This window comes from Pogona vitticeps, chromosome 6, assembly GCF_051106095.1.
Source record: "Pogona vitticeps strain Pit_001003342236 chromosome 6, PviZW2.1, whole genome shotgun sequence".
NCBI classification, from domain to species: Eukaryota; Metazoa; Chordata; class Lepidosauria; order Squamata; family Agamidae; genus Pogona; species Pogona vitticeps.
This window is the reverse complement of record NC_135788.1, coordinates 46376660-46400050: the sequence shown is the minus strand read 5'-3', so window position 1 is coordinate 46400050 and position 23391 is coordinate 46376660. Positions and strand designations below refer to the sequence as shown.

Sequence of the window (23391 nt, the reverse complement as noted above, 5' to 3'; positions counted from 1 at the left end):
AGAGTTGCCTTCTAAGAAAGGTGTGAAATGATTTCTTAAAGAGGTTTGGAGACTGTAGGGAAGCTAACTGGATTACAGTTTTTTTCCCCACTGCGGAACATATCAAACACCCATCCTCCCAATTTGAGCCATATTTGTTGCAGGGAATGGATATATGAAGAAATATATCACGTGGAGAATATAATAAAGTTCCAGGCACAGCTGATAACGTACAAATCAACATATCATGGGGTGCATGTATGAATGGATCAGATGAGAAAATATTGATCTTCTAACCAAAATAATGATATACAATTTGTCACCAGAATTAGTATGGTTCCCAGAGATAGCTTAGTGATGGAGCTTGAGCATTAAATAAATTCCTGATGTCCAGTCCATATACATAGGTAGAATGGATATGGAATGTATAAAAGAATAAACCTTACTGAGGATGAATAAGCTTGGCTTCTACAAAGAGAAGTAATATCTAGATAACATTTTGGAACGCTTGTGTGCTTAAAAACATTTAGTTGGGGTGTTTCTTCCAGCAGAGTTACTATTGTACTGTAATATGATTCTGAGAGCCACTGCAGTCTAATGCATAAAGAGTCAAACTAAAACTCAGGCGTTTTGGATTCACATTTCTACTCGGCCATGGAAAGGGGACAATGATAAATGTATCACATACTTCAAACACCCTGTTAGGGTTGCCATAAGTTGAAAATGATTTAATCGCAGATAACACACAATATGGTTCTAAGAGAAGAGTGACTGTTGTTTGATGTTTGAGAGTTCGTATGATTTAATATTTACAGGAATATATAACAAAGGACAGGTCTTCCCTTCCCTATTATTTACACCACATTTTGCAACTGCCCTTTTAAAGTATAAAAGATGTGTGTGAGGAAGAGAGAGAGACAAAAAGAACTTGCATTGTATGTTACTGCATATTAGAATCCCTGCCCAAATATCTGCTTGTATCTTTTGTACTTTAAATGTTTTTGGGGTTGTAGCCGTGTTAGTCTGCACAAATATTTCAACAAGAAACCCAAAACAAAAGGAAAAAAATACATTGTAGCACCCCAAATATCTTGAAAAGAAAATCATGCACAAAACGTTTGGTCTTGCCTTAATGTACTAGTTATGTGGTGATGGGGTGCTGAGGTATGTCTTTGCTTAGTTCTGTCAAGCAGAGGGTGGCTTTTAAACAAAATTCTTCAAATCCCTCCCACTGAAGTTATATGCATGCTAATTTCTTGTTGCGAGGCTAGGGCTGGTGTAAACACCTGCCTACAAACAGAGATACTGTAGTAGATGAAGAATTGAGAATATGGCAGCTGATCTTCCCCTGTGCCTCCCAGGTCCTGCCCACAACTTTGCCCAGTTTCAGATGTCATTAGTAGAATGGTTCCACTTGCTAAACTTTCTGCATGAAAACCTGCTTGTTCGGTCTACACTTCTCATGATTCCCGAGCCAGTATGGCCACATTGCCTGGAGCATTCTGGGAACTATAGTCCAAAACCATACTTTTCCAAGCTGTGCCATGTCCTTATGAAGATACACTTCTCCCTTGAATTGCAGGGAGATGACCACATCAGCAGCCCTTCAACTTTTCCTCTGAGCAGTACCAGTTTGGTTATACCCTGATTTTTTCCAAATAAATAAACAAACAAACACTAAAACAAATAAACACAAAATAAACACAACACATAAACAAATGAATGAATACTGTGCTGCTATTCATCTCCAGGAAGTGGTTTGAGAAAGGGGGGTCTTGGGCTTACCAAGACCCCTGTTGGTGCGGCGGGGGCCTGATCTGAAATTAGTGGCCCTACTAGCCCCTCCTGGCACAGTAGTGGAGCAGGGTGCTGGGGCATGCTGCGAGTTTGATGCAGTTTGGGATGAGGTCTGTATGTGTGTGTGTGTTAATACTGTTTATGTGTTGTAGTTATGTTTGGGGGGCCCATCAAGAGTTATACACAGATTTTGAGCTATTTGGGGATCTGCTGCCCCAACCCCTTTATTACTGAAGGGAGAAGTGTACACCTTGAGCACCTCCAGTGTAATACAGCTTCCAAATCCTATATCCCCTCATCCAGCAGTATTTGCACCATGAACTAGAAATTCAAAGGCTGCAATTCCAGGCGCACCTCCTCAGAAACTGTACGGAAATCAGTAAGACTTCAGAAAAAGGGCAGGTAGGATGGAAACCTATCCCCAACATGCCATTGTTTCCTCTTTTCAGAAATGAAACAATACATGTAAGGAAAAGCTCCCGCTCGACTAATGCCTTCCCAGTTTCCCACCCATTCTGCAACACCCCTTCAAACACTTTCCCCCTCCTCGTGTTACTGAACTGTTGCCAAAGGAAACGGGCACTTTTTCCCTGTCACTAATGAGGCGGCACGAGGCCCAGCGGCCAGGGCCTCGTGCCTCTTCACGACTTTCCCTGTGCCCTCAACATAACCCTAAGGCAGCAAACGGCAGCTCAGTCTTGTTCTGTGAGGTATTTATAGCCGGCTTCATGCCGGACCGCCGACACCAGCGGCAGAAAACGGGGGCGGCCGCTCTGGCGGCTGAGCGCCCTGGAGCCGGGTAGGCGGAGCAAAGGGCCGGGGCGTGGATTTCGCGGCCGGCTAAAGAGTGCCGGAGGAAGCCTAGGTTGTAATTCCACCTGGAGCTCTTTGCCGGGGCTGCAGCGGTGGGGCGACCCAGCGGGGAAGAGCGGCCTCGCGTCGAGCCAGGGAGGCGCACCTAAGCTATCGGCGAAGGCGGGATGGAGGAGGAGGAGGGTAAAAGCAAAGCGGCCCCGCGTGGCTTTATTCCCCCCCCCCCCGCTTTTCTTTCACAATAACAAAGCGGCGAGTCGAAAGCCTCTTTCATGTTTCCGAATGTATGGACTGGCGGACGAGCACTTTGAGGAAAAACCTCCCCGCTTTTCAGTCTTGGTTTGCAGGACATTTCCTCCCCACCCTCTTCAGTTTCTGTTTTTCAACTAGAAGAAGCAAGTCTGCTCCTGAGGTGTGCTCGTGCAAGTGTGTGTGTGTGTGGGGTGTGTGTGTGTGTGTGTATTTCTGCCCTTTGGCGGAGTGCAGGCTTGACCATCCTAAGGCCACCTCTTTGTTCTTGGCTTTCCTAAGTGTTGAAGGTCTGTCCCTCTTTTTACGATACGTGTGTTGTGCTTTCGTGCTTCTCTTTTACCTGGCCGTCCCTGTCCTTCTGGAGTTTGCTCCTTCGGCTTTTGCCTGCATCTTCCCCTTTATTTTATTTTAAGAAAAAATGTAAGGTTGTGGTACACATGAATAACTTTCTTTTCTGAAAGCCCTCAGGACGGGAGGAGGAGTGACTCCAGAATCTCTCCTCACCAACAGTGAGAAAGCTGTTCCTGTGCTTATCAGCTGTGACCACTACTGACTTCTCCCACTGCAGGGACTGCATTTGGTAAAGCAGAGGGGAAAATAACCAAACACAGCCCGCCCATTTAATATAAACAAACACACCCTTTAAAAAAATACCAGCCCTGCAAAATTTGCCCTCTTCTACCCACTTGCAAGCAGGGTTTTTTTTGAAAGGCATTGTGTTTAAAAATAACTAAAAGTAAATGCTACAGATTTAGTGGACCCTTAAAAAGGAATGGAAGTCAACGTATAAAACAAGATTGATGATTAACCAGTTATTTGTGATAAATTATAATTTTTATCTATTTATTTAATTTTGCTTTCCAAAGGAAAACAAATGAGATTGTTTTTCAGCAAAATATAATTTGCCAGCTTCACTGACATTCTTAGGATTTGGGTACAGTATGAGAATCACCTGTTACTTTAAATTCCATGGAATTTGCTTCCACAGATAAACGTATTTGTTTTGTCAGTTGCCTTGTTGCTTCATTCAATTCTTTCCAGATTTAATAAATTCTGGATTAGACAGTTTCAAAGACTGACCTGCAGTGGGAAGATGAAAACTGTTCAGTAGAATGGACTTTAAAAACCTGTCAATGTAAGGTACAGACTTATGAAAAATTGTGTATGCTCAGGGTCATTGTTTGCAGCTGACACACCTTATTCAATTTAAGATTGTACTGCAACTATGCTAAAAGCAAATCCAAGGAGATTAGAAAAAGTTAAAAGTCACAGAACCTTTTCAAATGCCCAACATTTTAAAAAATATCCAACACATGCCAATTTATTTGACGATCTTCAGGGGCATTAATTCAGCAATGTGTACAAACATCTTTTGCAATCTGTGTTGAAATCTCATTGAATGGCAGTGACACTTAGGAATCATTCAAGCTTAGAATTTTCCTCCCTCCCCTATTTTGTGCAGGTTGTACACCTTGATGCCAGATGAATATGGATCTTACCAGGGTTTCTGCCCATACATGCCTAAAACTCTTCTCTTTAAGAAGGCAGTGTATTTTCAAGGAAAGATTTGAAAATATTTTTAAAAACTCGAGGAACTGCATCAAGAATGATCTTCTGTCAGGTTCTTTTTTAAATGAAAAAGATAGATTAGCTATAATTGTGAGCTTCCATTTCCCACCCTTTTCAGCAGAGGCATGTTGAACTGCTAATTTGCTTTTCAAAATCAGCTGTCTTTCATAACATTTCAACAATGGCAGTCCTTTAAAAATAGTCCTCTGTATTGTTTGTTTGTGAATTAGCATCATATTGAAAGCTTCTGAGCCAAGAAGCTCTTTCCACCTCCTACAAAGTGAAACTTAACAAAGGAAAGGCAGCACCTTACTGGTGATGTATGCATGCGTAATTGATGGTAACAAATTGAAGCTAATTAATGACGTGCTGGTTGCATTTGTGGGTGTGTTCCAAAATGCAACAAATTCCTCATTAACTAATAGTAATTTGCCACCATGATTTTCAAAGTTTTGCCTATATTTGTAAAATTGTCAGTAGGATTCTGGCCTTTATCTACAGGAGATGGTTTTTAAAAACCTGGAGAGTCTGAGTTTTTGTCCCTTTTTGTCACTGTTGGTACTGATTTAAGCTTTGTGTCATCTGGACAAATGTCAAAGTCATTAAAACAAAATTGAATTGATACACATAGAGAAAGACATAGTCTGCCTGAATGAGTCCATAGTAAAGTTTTGAAACAGTCTCTAAGCGATGTTTGTACATTGTAAAATTAATGCCCACAGAATAAACGGAACAAAATATTTTAGGCATTTAAAAAGTGGACAAAACCTTTTTTTTAAAAAAAAGCTTGAAACTTGTCTCTTTAATTGCACTACTTCTCAGACTACAGACATTTTCCTTTATTACTTTTTATTTACAGTTTATTAAATGGAAAATTTAAACATTTCTAAATTATGAGACCATTACTGCTAAGTGATCAGTGTAACAAATGCCTGTATATTTTAATATCAGGCTTTTCTGCAAGAAGATCAGGATAGTGTATGTGACTCCATTCTTCCATTCTTCTGAGCTTGGCAAATGAATACTCTGCTCACTAGGGGCCAGAGTGAACTGAAACAAGAACAACAGGTGACACTCCCACTCTACATACAGAAGCAAAGGAGAAGGCGGTGCCCTCCACTCCATGTAGAGAGGGCAATTGAACTGGTAGATGAATTTTGCTTTAACATTGCTGACAGGATGGTGTCTTTCACCACATTTGAGGCAGCACATACGTTTTAGGAGCACCCAGATAAGTTTTGTGAGATGCACAGTTCTGTCTTTTAATACTGGGGAACTCCTGGTGCCTCAGATGGAAAAGTGGAAGGGCTGCTGATGTGGTCACCTCATTCCATTGTAGGTCTGGCCCTTTATCTTCCTGCAGACGACAGTTCTTACACTGTAGCATAGGGTAGCATAGAACAATGTGTTCAGTCAAAATGGCCTGGGTAACTTTTTTTAAGCGTTATTGTTCAGGTGGAGCAAGACATAAGGTTGCTCTGAAGATAAATGTTGAAACTTGGACTATAGCAAGCTGCCCTGTACTGAGACTGGCAATAAGCCTTTCTAGTTTAGCAGTGCTTACTGTAGAAGTGGGTAGAGCAGGCTTTGGGCTTGCAGGATCCCCTTTGGTTTTTACTGGAACTGTGAAGTCCATCAGCCAGAACCAGATGTAATACAAGGCGGACATATGCCAAGAATGATTGATCACAGCTCAGGACTTGTGATCATTATCTGAATGAATTTCTCCAATCCTTCTGTACAAAATTTGGTTTTACTCCAGGTGTTCTTCTTCAGCTACCTAATTTAAGAGGAATATATTTTTATTTGTAATAACACTGTAACCGGAGTTGGAAACCCTTGCCAATCAGCTACAGTAGATCAAGTGTGGGCATTCCTGTGCACACTGGAAAGCAGGAGCTGTCCAGGGTTTCAAACAAGAGTCTTTCCCAGTCCTACCTGGAGGTAAAAAAGCTTTCCCTCTGCATTTGAATTCTTACTCCTCTCTTGGATATCTCTTGTTCTGCATTCATGAAAACATCAAACATAAGGATTCCTTTTATTCCAAAACAGGTGTAGCTCACTTTGTGTATTTATGAACAGAAGCATGCCGTCGATGATCTGCAGCTTGAAAAATTTGTATCCTGGCACCTTTTACTCACAGCTTCTATTTTGAGCCAAACAATTCATGGAGTTAAAACATCAATTTAGTTTTTTTAAAAGCTTTAAACTAGATCTGAGGAATTGTGTGTGCAAAGGGATCATGTTAAGTGGAATGTAATTTGTTCAGAATTTATCCACCCCACCCCACTGTGAGAAAGATAATGGTGTTGTGGACATTGGAGTGTAGTCATCTCAGGAAGCTCAGAGGACTGTACAGGACCCAAGGAAGGTCCAGTTTGGCTGCAGAGCCACAAAGACTCCAGCCCTGCTGTGAACATCTGTAGGCCCATCACTGAGAAGTGAATGGGCTTGTTTTTTGATACTTTGGTTTTCGTCAGTCTGAAGATAGACCATGGAAATATACTTTATAATTAATTAAAGTAGAAAGATAAACATGCTGTGTGTCTCAAATGAGAGAGAATGATAAGCACACTGGCAATGCATACACAGCCTTATGAAAATGGTTTGGGTCTGGGATAAATGAATTGAATGTGGGTACTATTGGAATCAGTGGAACAAATCTTATGAACATCCTCTTTGTTTCAATGGGGTCTAAGTTCAGGCACTGTAACCTGAATCTAATCCATTACTTACAGTGAGATAATATTCTGGATGAAGAAAATGAGATAATACATAGTAAGAATCCAGGCAGTTTTATTAATTGTCACACCATGTACCTAATGCATTATACCCCTAAGAGAAAGTCAGTTGGTCCAGTTGTATCTAACTTGTATTCTTGTTGATATCTGCATTCCTTAGTACAGTGGTCCCCAACCTTTTTGGGGCCATGGACTGGCTGGGGGGAGCAAGCTCCATTTTCAGGGGAGGCGGGGGCACCCTGTGAGAGGGCAGTGGGCACCGTGCTCACGGGGGTGTTCTCACGCTTGCACACATGCACACAAACTTGACATGCCCCACGTGAGCATGACACCCCCCAGTGCAGCACGCCCACTGTGGGTGCAAAATGCCCACCCCGGGGACGACACACCCACCACACAAGTGTGACATGTCTACTGCACGTGCGTGTGGGTGGTGGGGATCCATATCTGCGGCCCAGTTTTGGGAAGCCCATGAACCGGCCCCGGGCTGCGGACCGGTGGTTGACGACCCCTGCCTTAGTAGACAAGTATAAATGGGGGATAATAAATCTTACAAAACTGGGAGTTGCTTCTGCTCGTTTTCTCCTGTTGACCAGGTTTGTCAGTGAATTATATATACTGAAATTGCACATGAAAGTCCATTTGTTTGCCATAAAGTCTGAGGTTCAGTTATTTGGAAACAGCAATATGGGCTTATTATCAGACTCTTTAGATCCTTCCTTTGGATCATTCATGGCTCTTTGGATCCTTCCTTTAATATTTACATCTGGGGTAGAGCAGGTTTGGTTCAATATTACGGCAGTGTGGCTATGGTCCTAAAAATAATGTTGGAGGTGTAGCTCTTTGAAATTAATTAAAATCAAAACATTTGTATTCTCTCTCCCCCAAATATTGACAGGATAGCATGTAATCAATAACATTACAATAAAGGAACTAATAAAGTCTGAATACTTCAAAAATATTAAAATATTTTAAAACACCTTAAAAGAGTGAAGACAAGACAAAAACAGCGAACTGAAAGATTGAAGACATGATTTATCTATTTCCCAGTGGAAAGCTGTCAAAATTTTATTTTTAACAAAAAACACCACACACATTAAAATTATGGACTGAACTGCTGTATAGCTCAGTGGTTTAGGTATCTGGCTGCAGAGACGGGATGGGAATACAGTGGGGTCTCTACTTAAGAACTTAATCCGTATTGGAAGGTGGTTCTCAAGTTGAAAAGTTCTTATGTTGAATCTGCATTTCCCCTAGGAATGCATTGAAAACCATTTAATCCGTATCTGCTCTTTTCCGTCCATAGAAACTACAGTGGAACCTCTACTTAAGAACTTAATCCGTTTTGGAATGGTGTTCTTAAGCTGAAACGTTCTTAAGTTGAAGCAAAATTTCCCATAGGAATGCACTGAAAACCAATTAATCCGTTCTGGCTGTTTTTTTGTTATGTAGAGGTGTGTTCGTACATTGAAGCATTAGTTCCCATAGGAACTAATGCAAAGCTGGTTAATACGTACTCTACCACTAGGGGGAGAATTTTTTTTAACCTAAGATGACCTAAGGTTAAAAAAAGAGCAGGAAAGGTTTTTTTTCCTGTTCTTATCTTGGATTTCTGTTCTCAAGTAGAAGCAAAATTTAGCAAATGGAGCTGTTCTTAAGTTGGATTGTTCTTAAGTAGAGACCCCACTGTATGATCTTGTGAATCAAGATGTCTGAGGAAGTGGTCTTGATCTACAAAAGCTCACATTGAAATATAACAAAATAGCCTTTTAGGTGCCACAACATTTCTGTTTTTGTTTTAGGGTTTGTTTATTGTTTGGTCTAATATCCTTACATTTTTGTAGGTATTTAACAGCTCATTATCATGCACTACAACCCTAGGCCCAGACAAAAATTCCTGGGTAACATTTTGGCTGCTCTACAGGAGGAAAGCCCTCAGACAAAGGTGGTCAGGTTACTTTTGGATTGTTACCCATATATTACATACAGAACAGCGCTGTTTGCAAAAGCGGCCAGAAACATTCGTGCTAATTTCCTGGGAGCCATTGCGATCAATTGTGCGGAAGACTCCCAGATATGAATGGTCTATGATTTTATTCTGATTTTATTTGATTATATTTGTATTTTAAACAATTGTGATGGCTTTTAGCTAATACAATAAACTTGAACATTATCATGCACTTTATATTGGAAATAAATACTGTATTCAGAGGACCTTACCACCCCATAAGTTTATTTAGGTTTATAGCCTGAATTGTTTCCTCAATAATGGTACTACTTACTCTCTTTAAAAGTTCAAATAGCAGTATATCCTCACATGAGTTGCTGGGCGTTGGCCTGCTGGGTTAAACAGTATACGTAGTTTCTAATGAAAAGTGCTACATTTAAGCCATAGTTTGGTAATACCAAATGCCCTATGCTTTATATCTGTGTACATAAGGGGATAGTTTATTTATTTTTTAATAACAAAGGGAGCCCATGATCTAAGCTGGGGTTGGGCTCACCCTGAAAAGGAAAGAAGAGGTGCTTTCAGTATGAATCATGAGCCACTGGTACTTATAAGACAATAAGAAATGCATATTTCTTGTAAGCCGCCAGAGACCTTTGGGTAGAGTGGGCGGCATACAAGTTAAATAAATAAATATTCTTGGGAGGCAGGCTTTCTTCTTTCTGTGTGTTGTAGATACTCTGGTTTGTTACATTGCCTGAACTGATGGTGACTACCCATTTTCTTTAACACTGGACTTAGATCAAGGGAGTTCAAATTACTGTGTTAGCATCAAGTTAGCCTTCTCTCTCTCTTTCTCAGACTCACCTACTTCACAGGATTTCTATGAGAATGAAATGGAAGGAACCTTTTACAAGAGGTGCAGGGAAATCATAGTCCCCCAGAAGGTAATGGACACAGGCTGTCATCAGCCCAGATTGAATGGCAGGGATACTAGGAGTTGTAGTCCAACAACTGCTGGAGAGTTGTGGACTTTTTATCCTTCTCCATTCTGGACTTCATGGGTTTTAAATGGCATGAAGATATATTAAATAAGATATAATCTAATTGGAATTCCTCTGTGCAAGCCCCAGTGTCACGGGATGCTTACAAGAACCCTTTTTCTGAAACAGAAGTTTCCAAGAGATGGAAGTATCTTTCTTTGAGCTAACAGCATCCATTAATGTTTTTTTCTCCTTCTTGGGAACTTTATTCTGCAAGATGCTGTGATCCAAGCATTGACCATATTTAATTTTAATAGAAATATAGTATTAGAATTATTCATTGATTTTGATCAGAGACCTTGTCAGATGGATTGTATCCTGTTCACAGAAAGCTCATCCTTACTCCTAAGTATGAACTCCAAATGTGGACTCAGGTTATGAATGTGACCTTCTCTATGAAGGCTTTATATAGATACAAGTCTAACAGGGATTTGTTTTTTCCAGCTCGTCCAGGAGAGCTGCTTCTGTAATTTGAAATCCAGTTTGTTTGAAAAGGACAGATCCTGTTTAAACTGTGTTTTCTGTGGGTTTTTTAAAAAATTATTATTGCTGCCCCACAGTTGTCATTCAGAATCCCAATACTTGCCTTACCACAGATCCCATTCTGATTCCAAGTACTTGGTTGAAGGACTCTTACAGACTTTACCGTAAGTGTATCTGTGAGCTAGACCAACATTACTCACATGGATAAAGCTTATTGTGTATTAGTTTTAGCAATGCTAGAAGGGTAGGAAATTTACACTGAATTATACTGTGCTGGAAATGAGCTTCAGTTCAGGACGAAGGAACACGTGGTGTAAACCTCAAACTATCATATGATATTTATTTATTATTAAAACAAAATTATCCCACTTATCAAAACCTTTTCTCTGTAGTGGTTTCAAACATAACACAGTAAAGCAGACTGTAAAAACAATGGCAACATTAACACTGCATAATAAAGAGAATGTCAAAGCAGTATATATGCTACCTGTTTTGGAGGGAGTAAAATAGTAAGAATTCTGGAAATCAAAAGCAAAAAGCAATGCAGAATTAGCGAAGTGGTGCCAGATGAGAGCATTCCATTGCTCATATATCACTGCTGCCAAGAAGGGTTCTCTTTTACTTTGTTCACTCAAATCTTGAGGGTGGGAGGAGCACATCAGAGAAGGTGACCAGCAGACTGATATGGAGAAATGTTCTTCCAGATGCATTTAAACTCAGACTATATAATTCCTTAGGGATACATTTCAGTTATGCCAAGTAAAAGAGCCAGAGCCAGTGTTTGAGACCTTCTACATACAGGAGATGTGTAGAGGGAGTGGTGGTTCTCATCATAGGATTTTGGATAATGGTAGAGTGAATCTTTATCCTCCATTCCTTCTTCAAAGTGGCCTTCACATAAAATGATGCAATATTGAAAATTTACAATTATTGTTTTTTATTTTTTTCCAAATTAAAATTAACTTATTAAATTAATTTTTTTTATTTCAATTTTTGAATCAAATTGTGATATTATCATGAAGGCAGAATTATATAAGCTTCAAAGAGTCCCCTACACAGCTGCAACATATCAAACTCCAAATGAGCTATTAACAGCTGGCTATATTTTTTCCTCATCTGTACCAAGACTGCAGAAAATATATGGGCTTGCTAAAGCTGCACACTCTATGTGGCTAGTGGGCTGATTTGTGCTACACGCTGCAGTTTTACTGTAAGAGAGAGAGATATAGATGATGCATTTTTTGTTATTGACAAGACAAAAAGAGATGAGTGGGGGGAAATTATGGAAGTATGTACACTAGTGATTTCTCAAGGGGAAGGCATCTTATTTCATTCACTTTTAAAAAAGATTTAGTCTATTGTTCCAAAAATCATGTTTAATAAAAGTTACGATGAATGACAAATTAACATCCCATACTTCATTAAATTGTCTTGTCAATTAAACTTCTAAAATTGCTATCATATTAATGCATTGGGTTCATTATTGCATGTTAACTCAATTTTTATGCTTATTAGATGAGCTATATTTGATAAGTTGTTTTTTTCTTGCTCGCTTTAAGGAATCTAGATTAAATCCTACTTTTGGCTGAGTGTCTTAGTAACAGTTCTTATAGTCTGCATTGAATATGGAAGTGTGGAAAAATACAGTACTTCATTTCAGTGTAATATAAAGCTGGGGTAGGCATCAAATGTCTGCCAAGGCTTCTACGGAGACGTTCCTGCTCTCATTATTAGCCTACAGGTGTGGACCAAATTGCAAAAGCCGAGGAAGCTGACATAGAGATTCTGACCAGGTATAAGGCAGCAACCTACGTTTCTGCAATATATTTGGTTTTTCTTTTTGGTCAAATCAAGTTTCCTTGATTTCTTTTTCATTTCTAAATATTTATACATTAGATAAAATGAAATTACTGAATCTACTGGGAGAGTTCATTTGGTTTTTTTGCTGTTTGTGCTTAGCTCTGGAGGTTTCCTTTTGGAGTGTTTGTTTAATTTTTTCCCTTCAGGGAATAATTTCTTTATAAGGTTACATTAGGTAAAAACTGAAAATACTGAAAACCATTGTATAATTTTATTATGTCCCGATACATAAAAATCTTAGAATTCAAAGAGAGTGTACTTTCTTTTTCAGCAAATGGTTTTGTGCCCTTTCACAAACAAAGAGCAATAGGTGGGTTTGCACCTCCTGAGCACCAAATTATTGCACTATCTAAATGCTAGCACCCAAAGTCAAGGCCCTACTTATTCCAATATAGTTATGATAGGAATATTTGCAGAGTATTTTTTGTTGTTTCTGTATGCTGTCAAGTCATCCATGAATTGTGGTGACCTTATGAATGAGTGATGTTCAAAATGTCCTGTCACTAACAGCCCTCCTTAGCTCTTGCAAAGTCAAGGCTGACACCCTTCCCAATGGGAAATCGTCCTGATCTCCATATTCTATCCTAATAGTAGTTTCTTGTCCACAGTGTAGTTTATGCATCAAGAACAATGAACTGTGGAGGCATATCTGTTTTTTCAAGAAGAAATTACTGTATAGTTTTCCCAAGAGCCACACTGTCAAAGGCTTTGTTGTAATCTATAAAACATAGACTTGATTTATTCAGACGTCCTTTGGTGTGTATAAGTAACCACCATGTATTTGCAATATGATTTCTAGGACTTCTTCCTGTTCAGAATCCAGCTTAAACATTGCACATTTCTTGCTCTATATAAGCTAGAAGTCATTGTTGTAACACCTTTAGCACCATTTCGTTTGTGTTGGAAATAAATGCGGTGATCTTATTGCATTCCCTAGTTTCTTCTTTCTTAGGGTTTGAGTGTGTGTTGAGCATTTCCAGCTTGTAGGAGACTGTTTTATTTTCCTTATTTTTGTGAGGATTTTGACAGATTCAGTAGCTTAGAATAATTTTATGCATGCCCTGTCTATTCTTGGTGATTTATTTCTTCCAGATGCTTTTGAGAACCACTTTCACTTCTTTTTCTGAAATTATACGTTTATATTCATAGGATTCTTCTTCAAAGTAATTTGTTATTCTTGCAGTTTTTCTATACAATTCTTCAGTATATTGTTTCCACTGGTCTTTATTTTATTTTGGTCAGACAATATGTTCACCTGTTGATCATTCAGCATACCTTATCTAGGTTTAAATTTGGCTTTGATTTCTTGGATATTATCTAAGAGACCTCTTGTTTTTCTAATTTTATCATTCTCTTCTACTTTTTTGTAGTCTGTGGAGTACCTAACATACATTTTTATTCTCAGGAGTTTTACTGTGCAGCAGATATGACAGGTCAGTTTCAATAGAAATAACGGAGCAGTTTCAGACGTCACTGTAAATTTTATGTCTACGTCAAATACTGTAATGGTTTGCAAGGAAGTTTCTGCAAAGCACATTTAAGATGTACCTTGGTTTAGTATCATGATGCCATTCTACACTTTGATTAATATAAAGCAGAATCATCATATCATTTTGTAGCCACACCAGGGTGGAACCTGAGCAAAGGCAGATTATAGTTAGTGGCTTCAGAATACGCATGAACTGACTTGGTAGAATAAATCTTAATAATTGTTATACTGTAGTTCTTGTATTTTAAGTGTATTTTAAGCATATGAATAAAAATGGACATGACTTTGGAGATGATGATATACTGTGATCGTGTTCCTCACTGAACCTGATGACAGAAGGCCATCATCACTCTTATTAATCTCTTATGCTTCCTTGAAACAGCAGAACGTTGCACAATATGGGGCAAATTCCTGTTGATATAAACATTTAATTAAAACCTTGCCATCCCTTCCCTTTCAGGCCATGAAGCTTCCTAGGGCTCCTTTTTGCTCTGGGAAAGCCACTGGGAACCTCAGAATGATGGAGATGGGTGGGGAGGGAGCCTCTAATAGTCAAAAATTGCTGGTGGGATTAGAAATGGTGCCTGCAATCTAGCTCTTGATTTTTCACCTTTAAAGTGGTGAGCAGGGCAAAAGGGAACCCTCAGAAGCCTTGGAACCTGAAAAGGAAAGAATAGGAAGCTTTACTTTACTTTATAATAAATATTTCTAGAACCCAAATTAGGTTACACCAGTGTAAATTTATGCAACAGGATTTTGCCTATTGAATAAATCACTAGTTCTCTTATTAGATTCTTCTGAATCTTTCCCAGTGTCCCAGTCCTGAAGAGGTATGCTGACTGAAGGCAAAGAAAACATTTTGTGTTTTTAGTGCTCTTGTCTTTTGGACCATATAGAAACTTTCTAGGGTATGATCCCCTCTATGAAGTTCTCCAGTAGCAAATTCGCAACAGATAGCATTCCAGCAGTAATAAAAACTCTCTCCTGCACATGCCTGAGTGGAATATTTCAAGAAGGATGAGATGCAGGTCTGGTTAATTGTAATAAAGGAGATTAGCTTAGGTTTTATTTTCCTGAGGTCATGGTTGAACAGAATGTAATGAGAAGACACTGAAGATCTGTAGCTAAGACCTTGCCTTAGCTATACACAGCAGTAACTGATGAAACATGAACGCGAAACGTGAATTGACTATTTGCTTCAGAGTGATCTCTAGACTCTACAAATGGTAGTTTATGGAAGCTTTCTCTCAAAATGGAAGCCTTGAAAAGGATTATAATAAAATGTAAATATAAGACTGAGTTATTTTTAGAGAATAAATGGAAAATGTTTTTATTCAATTATTTATGGATACATTTAACATTAAAAATTTGTTTTCTCTTTTGTGCTTGTTTCCTTTATGAGCCATTTTGATAACATCCTGTTTCAAGCTGTGTTCAGCTCAAGAGTTAGTGAGTCAATCACAGAGGACTTTATAGTGCAATCCTGTACATCTTTATTTGGAAGCAATGGGCAATACAACCCATATGAATTTATTGAGACTCAATTAGTTTCTATAGAATTATAACTTCAGTTTCTTGTGTTCAGAAAGGTAGGCAGAAAAGGACAGAATGCCCCCTCATGTCCCATTGAGCTGTTCTTTACCTGTAATTGTTTGGCAAGCCTGTTAAATGTCTTCTTAATAATATTTATTTATTTATTTATTTATTTATTCAATTTATATGCCGCCCAAACTACCCAGAGGTCTCTGGGCGGCTTACAATAATTAAAATTCAATACAGCAAAAGATAAAATAATTAAAATACAATTAAAATACAATTAAAATTGCCATCAGACCCACAGCTAATATTATTTCAGTTAAAAGCCTTCTGGAACAGGAAGGTTTTGACCTGGCGCCGAAATGTCATCAGCGTCGGCGCCAGACGAATCTCAGTCGGGAGGGCATTCCATAGTCTGGGGGCAGCTGCCGAAAAGGCCCTTTGTCTACAAGCCGTCCCTCTTACCTCCTTAAGGGACGGCTCTTTCAAAAGGGCCCCCTGGCTAGATCTTAACTACCGGGTAGGTTCATATGGAAGGAGGCGGTCCTTCAGGTATCCAGGGCCCAAGCCTTATGCTATTCTTTGTACTCCTTCATACACAAATTGAAATCATAGATGTATGACAGGCAAGAGAAACTGGAATGCAGAACACAACTTCACTTTGTTAGGACAGACTTATAGGGGAACAGTTTCTAGTTCTTTTCGGAGGAGGGGGTGATGAATCAATACAGAAGCTTTCCAGGTATTTATATTTCTGCCAAACATGTCAGAGGAAAGGATGCACATTTCCTTACTAGCAAATACAACAACAAAACCTAAAATAAAGAAATGGAGCAATTTGTTGCAATAAATTTACAGGCACCTTCCATCTGTTGCAGTGGAATTACAGGATAAAGGCAGTGAATTGGGAGTGTTTCACTTTTCCATGTGCCTCTATTTTTACTGCACATGTCAAGTGTACACCTTTACATAGTAGTTGCAAGGCCTCAAGCACTTTGGCTTGCATCCAGTCGTGGTTTGGCCTTAATAATAATTGTCAATAATCTTTTAAGCCCATCTTCCTCCTAGAAAAACTGTTTGTTTGGATCTCTGTAGAATAGAATGGAAGAGAATGTAAAATGATCACATGGCAAAATAGTGTCTCAGTCTGAATTAAATGTGCTCCCTTTCTTCAGCCTTGAGGAGGAGATATGAAATATCTGTTTCTGATTTAAATAACTTGTTATATATGAACTGGATAGGAGGTCACATTTGTTTAAAATTGGTTTGTTAAAACAAGACACAATTCAGTCATGGATCATGATCATGGTCTGTTGCCAGATAGTAGCTGAAATCCTGCTGTGGAGTCTCTTTGTGCATTTGGAATTACATCAGCAGCTGTGGCAATTCCCAACGGATTAATTAATTCTTTACTTTATATACCACCCATCTAGCAAATTGCTATTCTGGGTGGTATAGTACTGAAATTTTTAAAAAAACCTATAAAACATAAATTATATAAAAATTAACTACAGTAAACTAACATGGTAGCCATGTTAGTTTGTGTAAGCATGTCAAAAAGATGAAAGCAAAAAATATAAAGCCGTGACATCTTAACTGCAGATGACATCATTCCCACTGTGTGCACAATCCAGAGCTCCACAACAGGATTTCAGCAAAAAGTTTTAACTGCATAGAAGTCTTAGCACGCGCTCCCCCACCGCTTCACACATGTGCAGGAGACAACATGGAAACATTGCTGGAATGTGGGAATGATGTCACACCGAGTTCAACTGACAGCCTGAAGGCGCCTTTCACTTCCTTACAGAAACAAGCTAGAGAGAGAAAAAGAGAAGGGTGACCTCCGCTGATGTTGGGCCATGAAAGCAAGGGCCAGGAAAAGCCACCTTCTCGGTTCTCTTTCTCAACTTTCCTGTAAACAACCCAACCAGCAACGCAGGGTGAAGCCGTTCCCATTCCACCCAGGAGATTCCCTCAACCGACGGGATCCCAACATGGCAGCGAATTCACCAGGGATTGAGGGAAAGTTTCCCTCGTGCCACCTCCGCCGACCCTCAAGCTGGCTTCCCCGCCAGGCTTGCTCGGCCTCCCAGTTCGGGCTTACTTACCCATTGTGCCCTGAGCCCTTCCGCTCCTCATCCTGAGCACTCTGCTTGGTCACAAGCCAAAGCATGCCGTCCAGTTCTGTTTGAATTTCCCGCGGAGGGCGGCGAGGAGCACCCCGGCCATGCTCAGCCTCCTGCCTCTGGGCCACCCCTGGCGCTGGTGCTGCTGGTACTGCCAGGCTGCAAAGCAGACCTCTCCCCCTTGCATGCCCTCCCCTCCCCACAGCAGCTTTGCGCACGCGGGCACATGCATGAAGGGGTGAGGGAGCGCTCACACCGGCACTGGCACGCGCTTGTGTGCACAAAGCAGCTGTGGGGAGGGGAGTGCGTGCGGAAGCCACGGACTGGCAATGGGCCATGGACTGGGGGTTGACGATCTCTGTCGTACAGCATAGATTGATCCTACTCCAAAATTATTTGGTGTACACCAATAGGCAGCGGATGCTTGCAGTATGATATCTTCCAGAGCAAGATTTAATGCAAATCTTGTGAAAAAAGTAGTGAAAGCAGAAAAAATAAAATAAAAGTAGTACAGCTGGTTTTTAAAACTTGAGACAATTGCTGAGGAGTTATTTTTAAAAATTCCAACAAATTAAAGATCTTGCTCCTGCAAAGTTAGCAGATAAAGCCAAAGATTAGGCTGAAGTTCTCCTTGATATGCTGATTTGGTAGGGATCTTTGTAAACATAGCTGCAAGTTGCAGTCTGAAGCTTTGTAGCAATACACATTTAAATGCACAGTTCCTCACCAGTCATCTGAAGAAGTAATCATCTATTAAGAACTGCTTTTGTGTGTTGTTTGCATCAATGAGATAAATTATTTTTCATGACCAATTCCTGCCCATAATTTAGGTAGTGTGTACTCCAAGTCATACTAATCCATACAAATTTCCTATTATGTTTTTCCAAGTGTACCAGATGAATTTGCTGCAGAGAAATACATTGTTTCATCTCTGGGCCAACCATTAATTTAACAGATCGCATCCACAGAATGATGATTACATAAGATCAGCTTGAGGATTCCCTGTCATTCATAAATAATGATATAATGCAGTATGGTTTAGTTTTTAACAGGATGCACAGTATTATGGCAACAAACCAAATTCCTTGTAGGGCGTTCAGCTTAAAGTCATAGTGACTCATCTTTAAATTTTAATTGGTACAACAGGAGTTCTGTTCTGAGTACTGTCTGTTTCTGTTGGCTCTTAGAGTGAATAAGTAATGAAGCATGCAGATGCTTTAAGAGACGTTGATGCTTTAAATGTGCATCATCCTAATGTCATTGCACGAACTGATTTGCTACCATTTGGTGACATTTTCTTTGGATCACATTGCCATTTATATACTCATTCAACTAAACTGAGTGGGAATCAGTCCTGTGAGGCACTTGGTCCTGTACTACTGCCCCTCTGTGGAAGAGATTTAACCCAGCCCATTAGCTATTGCATCTCATTCATAAAGTGTGCTTCTTCCTCCATAATGAAGTCATAAATGAGTACTGTCTCATTGTAGACTCTCCTGGTGTTTGCCAGTGGCATATGCAGTCTGGAGGGGAGAACCCAAATTCTGTTGGGGGAAAGAATGAAGAAGAGATAGTTCCTAGTAGTTCCTAATGTTCATTGGGCTTATAAAAAAACAATGACAGCTGTGCCTCTTTGTGCCGGTGGCTACTGGAACAATAAGCCCCCCCCCCCCAGTTATTTCCATTGCTCAGGGACAATAAACAGGAGTGTGGGCAGTAAGTAACTCAGTAGAGTATAAAGAGCACAAGTAAAACAGTCACACAGTATATCAATAAAAATGTAATGAGATGCAAAAAGAAGAGCAGTAAGACCTAACCTGAAAATAAGCCCTAGTATGATTTTTCAGGATACTCGTAATATAAGCCCTACCCCAAAAATAAGCCCCAGTTAAGTGAAACTCCGCCCTCCACCATTGTGCAGCAACCAGAAGAAGATGACATGACTGTATTTGAATAAATGTAGATGGTTGTACATGAAAAAAAAACATCCCCTGAAAATAAGCCCTAATGCAATTTTGGAGCAAAAATTAATATAGGACCCTGTCTTATTTTCGGGAAAACATGATATGTTCCCAACTTTCCCTCACTCAGCCCAGCCTTCACTATAGTTATGAAAGTTTGACAAAATCAAATTCCAGTCAACTCCACTCCAACTAAGACTAGGAATTCTGTCAAGTCACATCCTAAAACAGGACCATTGGGATTGCTTTTTCACTGCAGTTGGGGTGACTACACATGCCATTCTCTTGAACTTGGGATGGCTCACCCCTGTTGGGGGTAAATGCTCACCTTCTACAAGCCTTTACTGTATGTCTTGTTGGGCCTTTTACTGGCAGTTAAAACTATATCAGAGATTCCTGGTAGTTGATAGCCAAGATAACCCATGTGAAAAAAACAGATAACCACTGGGCTCCTGGTGCTCCATATTAGAACACAATTGCATGGATATCTCTGCTATGTACACACACATAATATAGCACAAAGCTTTTTGTCCACTGCCACCTACTTATTCCAGATCCCTTTAAATAAAGCCTTTAATCAATGAGCTTGACTGATGGAATGGCTGAAAAAAGCATGTGTGAATATGATACTTAACCATTCCACTCTTCGGTCCTCCCCCCGAGGGAAGCCCGGAGGGAGAAGACACGAAACCGGGCCTTCTCGGCGGTGGCTCCTCGCCTTTGGAACAATCTCCCTCCTGAGATTCGCGCGGCCCCTACGCTGGGTACATTCAAAACTCAACTAAAAACATGGCTCTATGTCAAGGCCTTCCCTCCTGCCAGCACCTAATCTAACTTAATTTATTTTTCTCTTCTTTATCTATTTATTATTTGCGATTATTTATGATTTTTGTCATTTTCTGTTAATTGATTTTTAATTTATTTTATTATAATTGTATATATGTTCCTGTTAGCCGCTCAGAGTGGTATAGATTTACCAGATGAGCGGGATATAAATCAAATAAATAAATAATAAATAAATATGATTTCTGATAGTTAGCAAATACATCCTTGCCCTGGTTCCAGAACCACTGGATTTTCCTGATTTTAGCTGGTGCCATAATTTTTATTTTATTTATTTCTGGTACTTATACACCAACCTAATATGGGCAGATTAACTTAAAAATAGAGGATAGTTAAAACTTTATGGTATAGCATAACATAAACAACAACACCAAGAGCTGGCTTGAGCTCAGATGGTGCTAAAAGAGCCGCAAAATGAGGGTGGAAGGGTTCAGAAGAGGCAGCCATCAAAAACCTCTTGAAGAGAAGCATTTCAGCAGCCTCTTAAACATCTGTAACCACAACTTCTTTCAGCCTATCACAGCAAGGCATGTCCTTTTACCATGGTAGTTGCTAGTGTGTGTTCTCTGGGACAAGATGAACTTGGTAGGCTTCCTGCAAGTTGCAGTCTGAAGCTTTGTAGCAATACACTTTCCCTTCACTGTGTTAAGTGAGACTCTGCAACAAAATATTGCAGTGTGGTATACTCTCCTAGAATTCCATCCACTTCATTCCCCTGTGTTTCTGGTTTTCTTCTGTCCCACCCTGCATTTGGTTAGCATATTGTAGCCACAGAACCTGTTTAGTCCTTGTGGTGCTGTTTCTGGTTTTGCCTTCAAGATATTTTTTAAGGGTTTTTGTTTTGTACTTGTGCAAATCAGTGTGTGGCTGCTGTTGTTTTGGCAATAGCACTCATCCTGTGAATAGCCGGAATGAAGATTACAGAGTTTGGACATCTTATGCCTCTTTTCTTCTTTGTCCCATCCAGCAAATGATTCTCTACAGTATTTTGTGTGCTATCCCCTTGTATTTGTGATGATCTGTTCAAGTCTGAAACAACAGCAACAGAATAATTGGTGACAACACCACTGTGTGGAGACTTTCTGCATTCACGTTGTGCTACTGACACCTGCTGTGAATTCTGTTCTAGTACTGGTGTAATGGTGGGCAATTTCAGACTGTCTGGGGTATTTCTATCCTTAGTATCACAGGCGGTGGGGGGGGGGGAGAGGCTGTACCAGCTCCTAAATGAACAAGTACTGTTGGAAGCCTGCTTGCAAACTGAAAGCATATGGATTCTGCATCCCATTTTACTGCAGTAGAATCACTCTTGCAGGATTTCAGGAATGAAAAATGTCATATTTGCAGAATATTTTTAATGGGGGTTGGAGCATCTGAGGTCACGTGGCTGTTTGCCATGTGCAGCCCATGGGCTATACTTTGACCACCTCTCTTAATTTGCTAATAACACTTGGACTTCAGTGTAGGAAAATACTGTGATACACTTTTGTTAGCAGTTAATTTTTGTACTTATAGTTTCCATTGCTTGCTTAGGCTTCTGGGCAGCTAGAATCCAATTAAATGGAGTGCAGTCCTGGTTGAACCAATGGCACACATAACCAGGTGGTAACATTGTTAAACTAGTGTATGTAAATAAATCTTGCTTTCTAGATTGTCTGTCCTATATAGACATTCACTTATGAACCTTGAGTCCCTTTGTCAATTGCTGATACATTTCAGCACATCCTCAAATTCAGTTTCTGCTTTGTACACACAGAAACATAAAGAGGATCAGTTAGAGCAGCAACATGAATTTGCCAGATCTTTGACTGTTTCTGCAGTGTAAAACACTTTTATGAGCTTTAATGCAGTTTGGGGGAAAATAAGCCATGTGAAGAAAGAGAGAGAGAGAGAGAGAGAGAGAGAGAGAGAGAGAGAGGTTCACAGCAAGAAATCGTAATCATAATTTAAAAAGACCTTTTTCAAATTATAACCTGCTTCTGATAAAAACAGGAACAATAGGGTGGAGGAAAGCTGTGGCTGAAAATCTGATAATAAAATTTAAATTATTTGAATTTGTTTTCAAGCTTGGCAGTTTAAGAAGCTTGCCACAGACGGCAAAAATGTAATTTAAAATATAATGTTAAGTCAATTAAAACTATCAGTAGGGGGAAGAAATACAGTACATAAAATGAGCAGATGCTGTCACTCCTGTGTGACAAACAGAATATGCTGGGACATGCCCTCTTCTACACAAGTGTCAAAAGTCAGGGAGCTTTTGCCTACTTGTGTGTAATTGTCCTCCTTTGCTCACTGCATATCCTTTTCGCTAGACCACAAAAGACCCAGCCAGAATACATTATAAAGTGTTTATAAGATACTTGAAATTTGAAAGAGTCTGGAACAAAATAGCAACTAAGATGGTTTCTCTACATACCTTCACTGTAAGAACTGGGTGAATAATCTACCTGGATGGGAGGATATAAAGATAGGTCAGTAGCAGCAGATATTAATTTTAACGCTGTTTAGGTGTTTGTAGCCCCACTTGGGTTGGAGGGGATGATCACCACTTGACTAAAGTGTACTTGACAAATCTGTAGAACATGGATTTGTGGCTGAAACACCCAAACATCTGCCCAAGAATTATGACAGATAATCTCACTTCCAGATCACCAGTGTTTGTATACCTGTTTCCAGACCCCTGTGCGCATAGTCAAATTATATAACTATGTACATGTGAGGGGACAGTAACATCATAACTGTTGCTCCTGTTTTTACCTACTAAACGCTCAAGATCCTTTTGTAGCAACCAGTACATATACAGTGCAATATGCATAAGGTCCAATTTTGGGATTGCATCATGCAAAAACAGAGAATATAAGTTGCAGATAAGAGTTCATGTGCATTAGGGTACCTATGGATAGTATTGACCTCTGTGCAAGAGAAGCCTGGTTGGGGTAATCTGTCCTGTA

The 23391-nt window shown here is 39.7% G+C and overlaps 1 protein-coding gene across 2 annotated transcripts in view; it reads left to right on the top strand.

The window, feature by feature from the left end:
* Window positions 1–2608: 2608 nt before the first annotated feature.
* Window positions 2609–23391, top strand: part of GADL1 (glutamate decarboxylase like 1) — a 117547-nt gene continuing 96764 nt past the window's right edge. The window contains exon 1 of one of the 2 annotated variants that reach the window (XM_020808061.3): window positions 2609–2772. In XM_020808061.3, the coding sequence (XP_020663720.3) occupies window positions 2757–2772 (16 nt within the window). In that variant the 5' untranslated portion in view covers window positions 2609–2756. Of the gene's footprint in view, window positions 2773–13485; window positions 15424–23391 lie in introns of those variants that run through there. The other variant, XM_073003445.2, reaches the window with a different exon arrangement.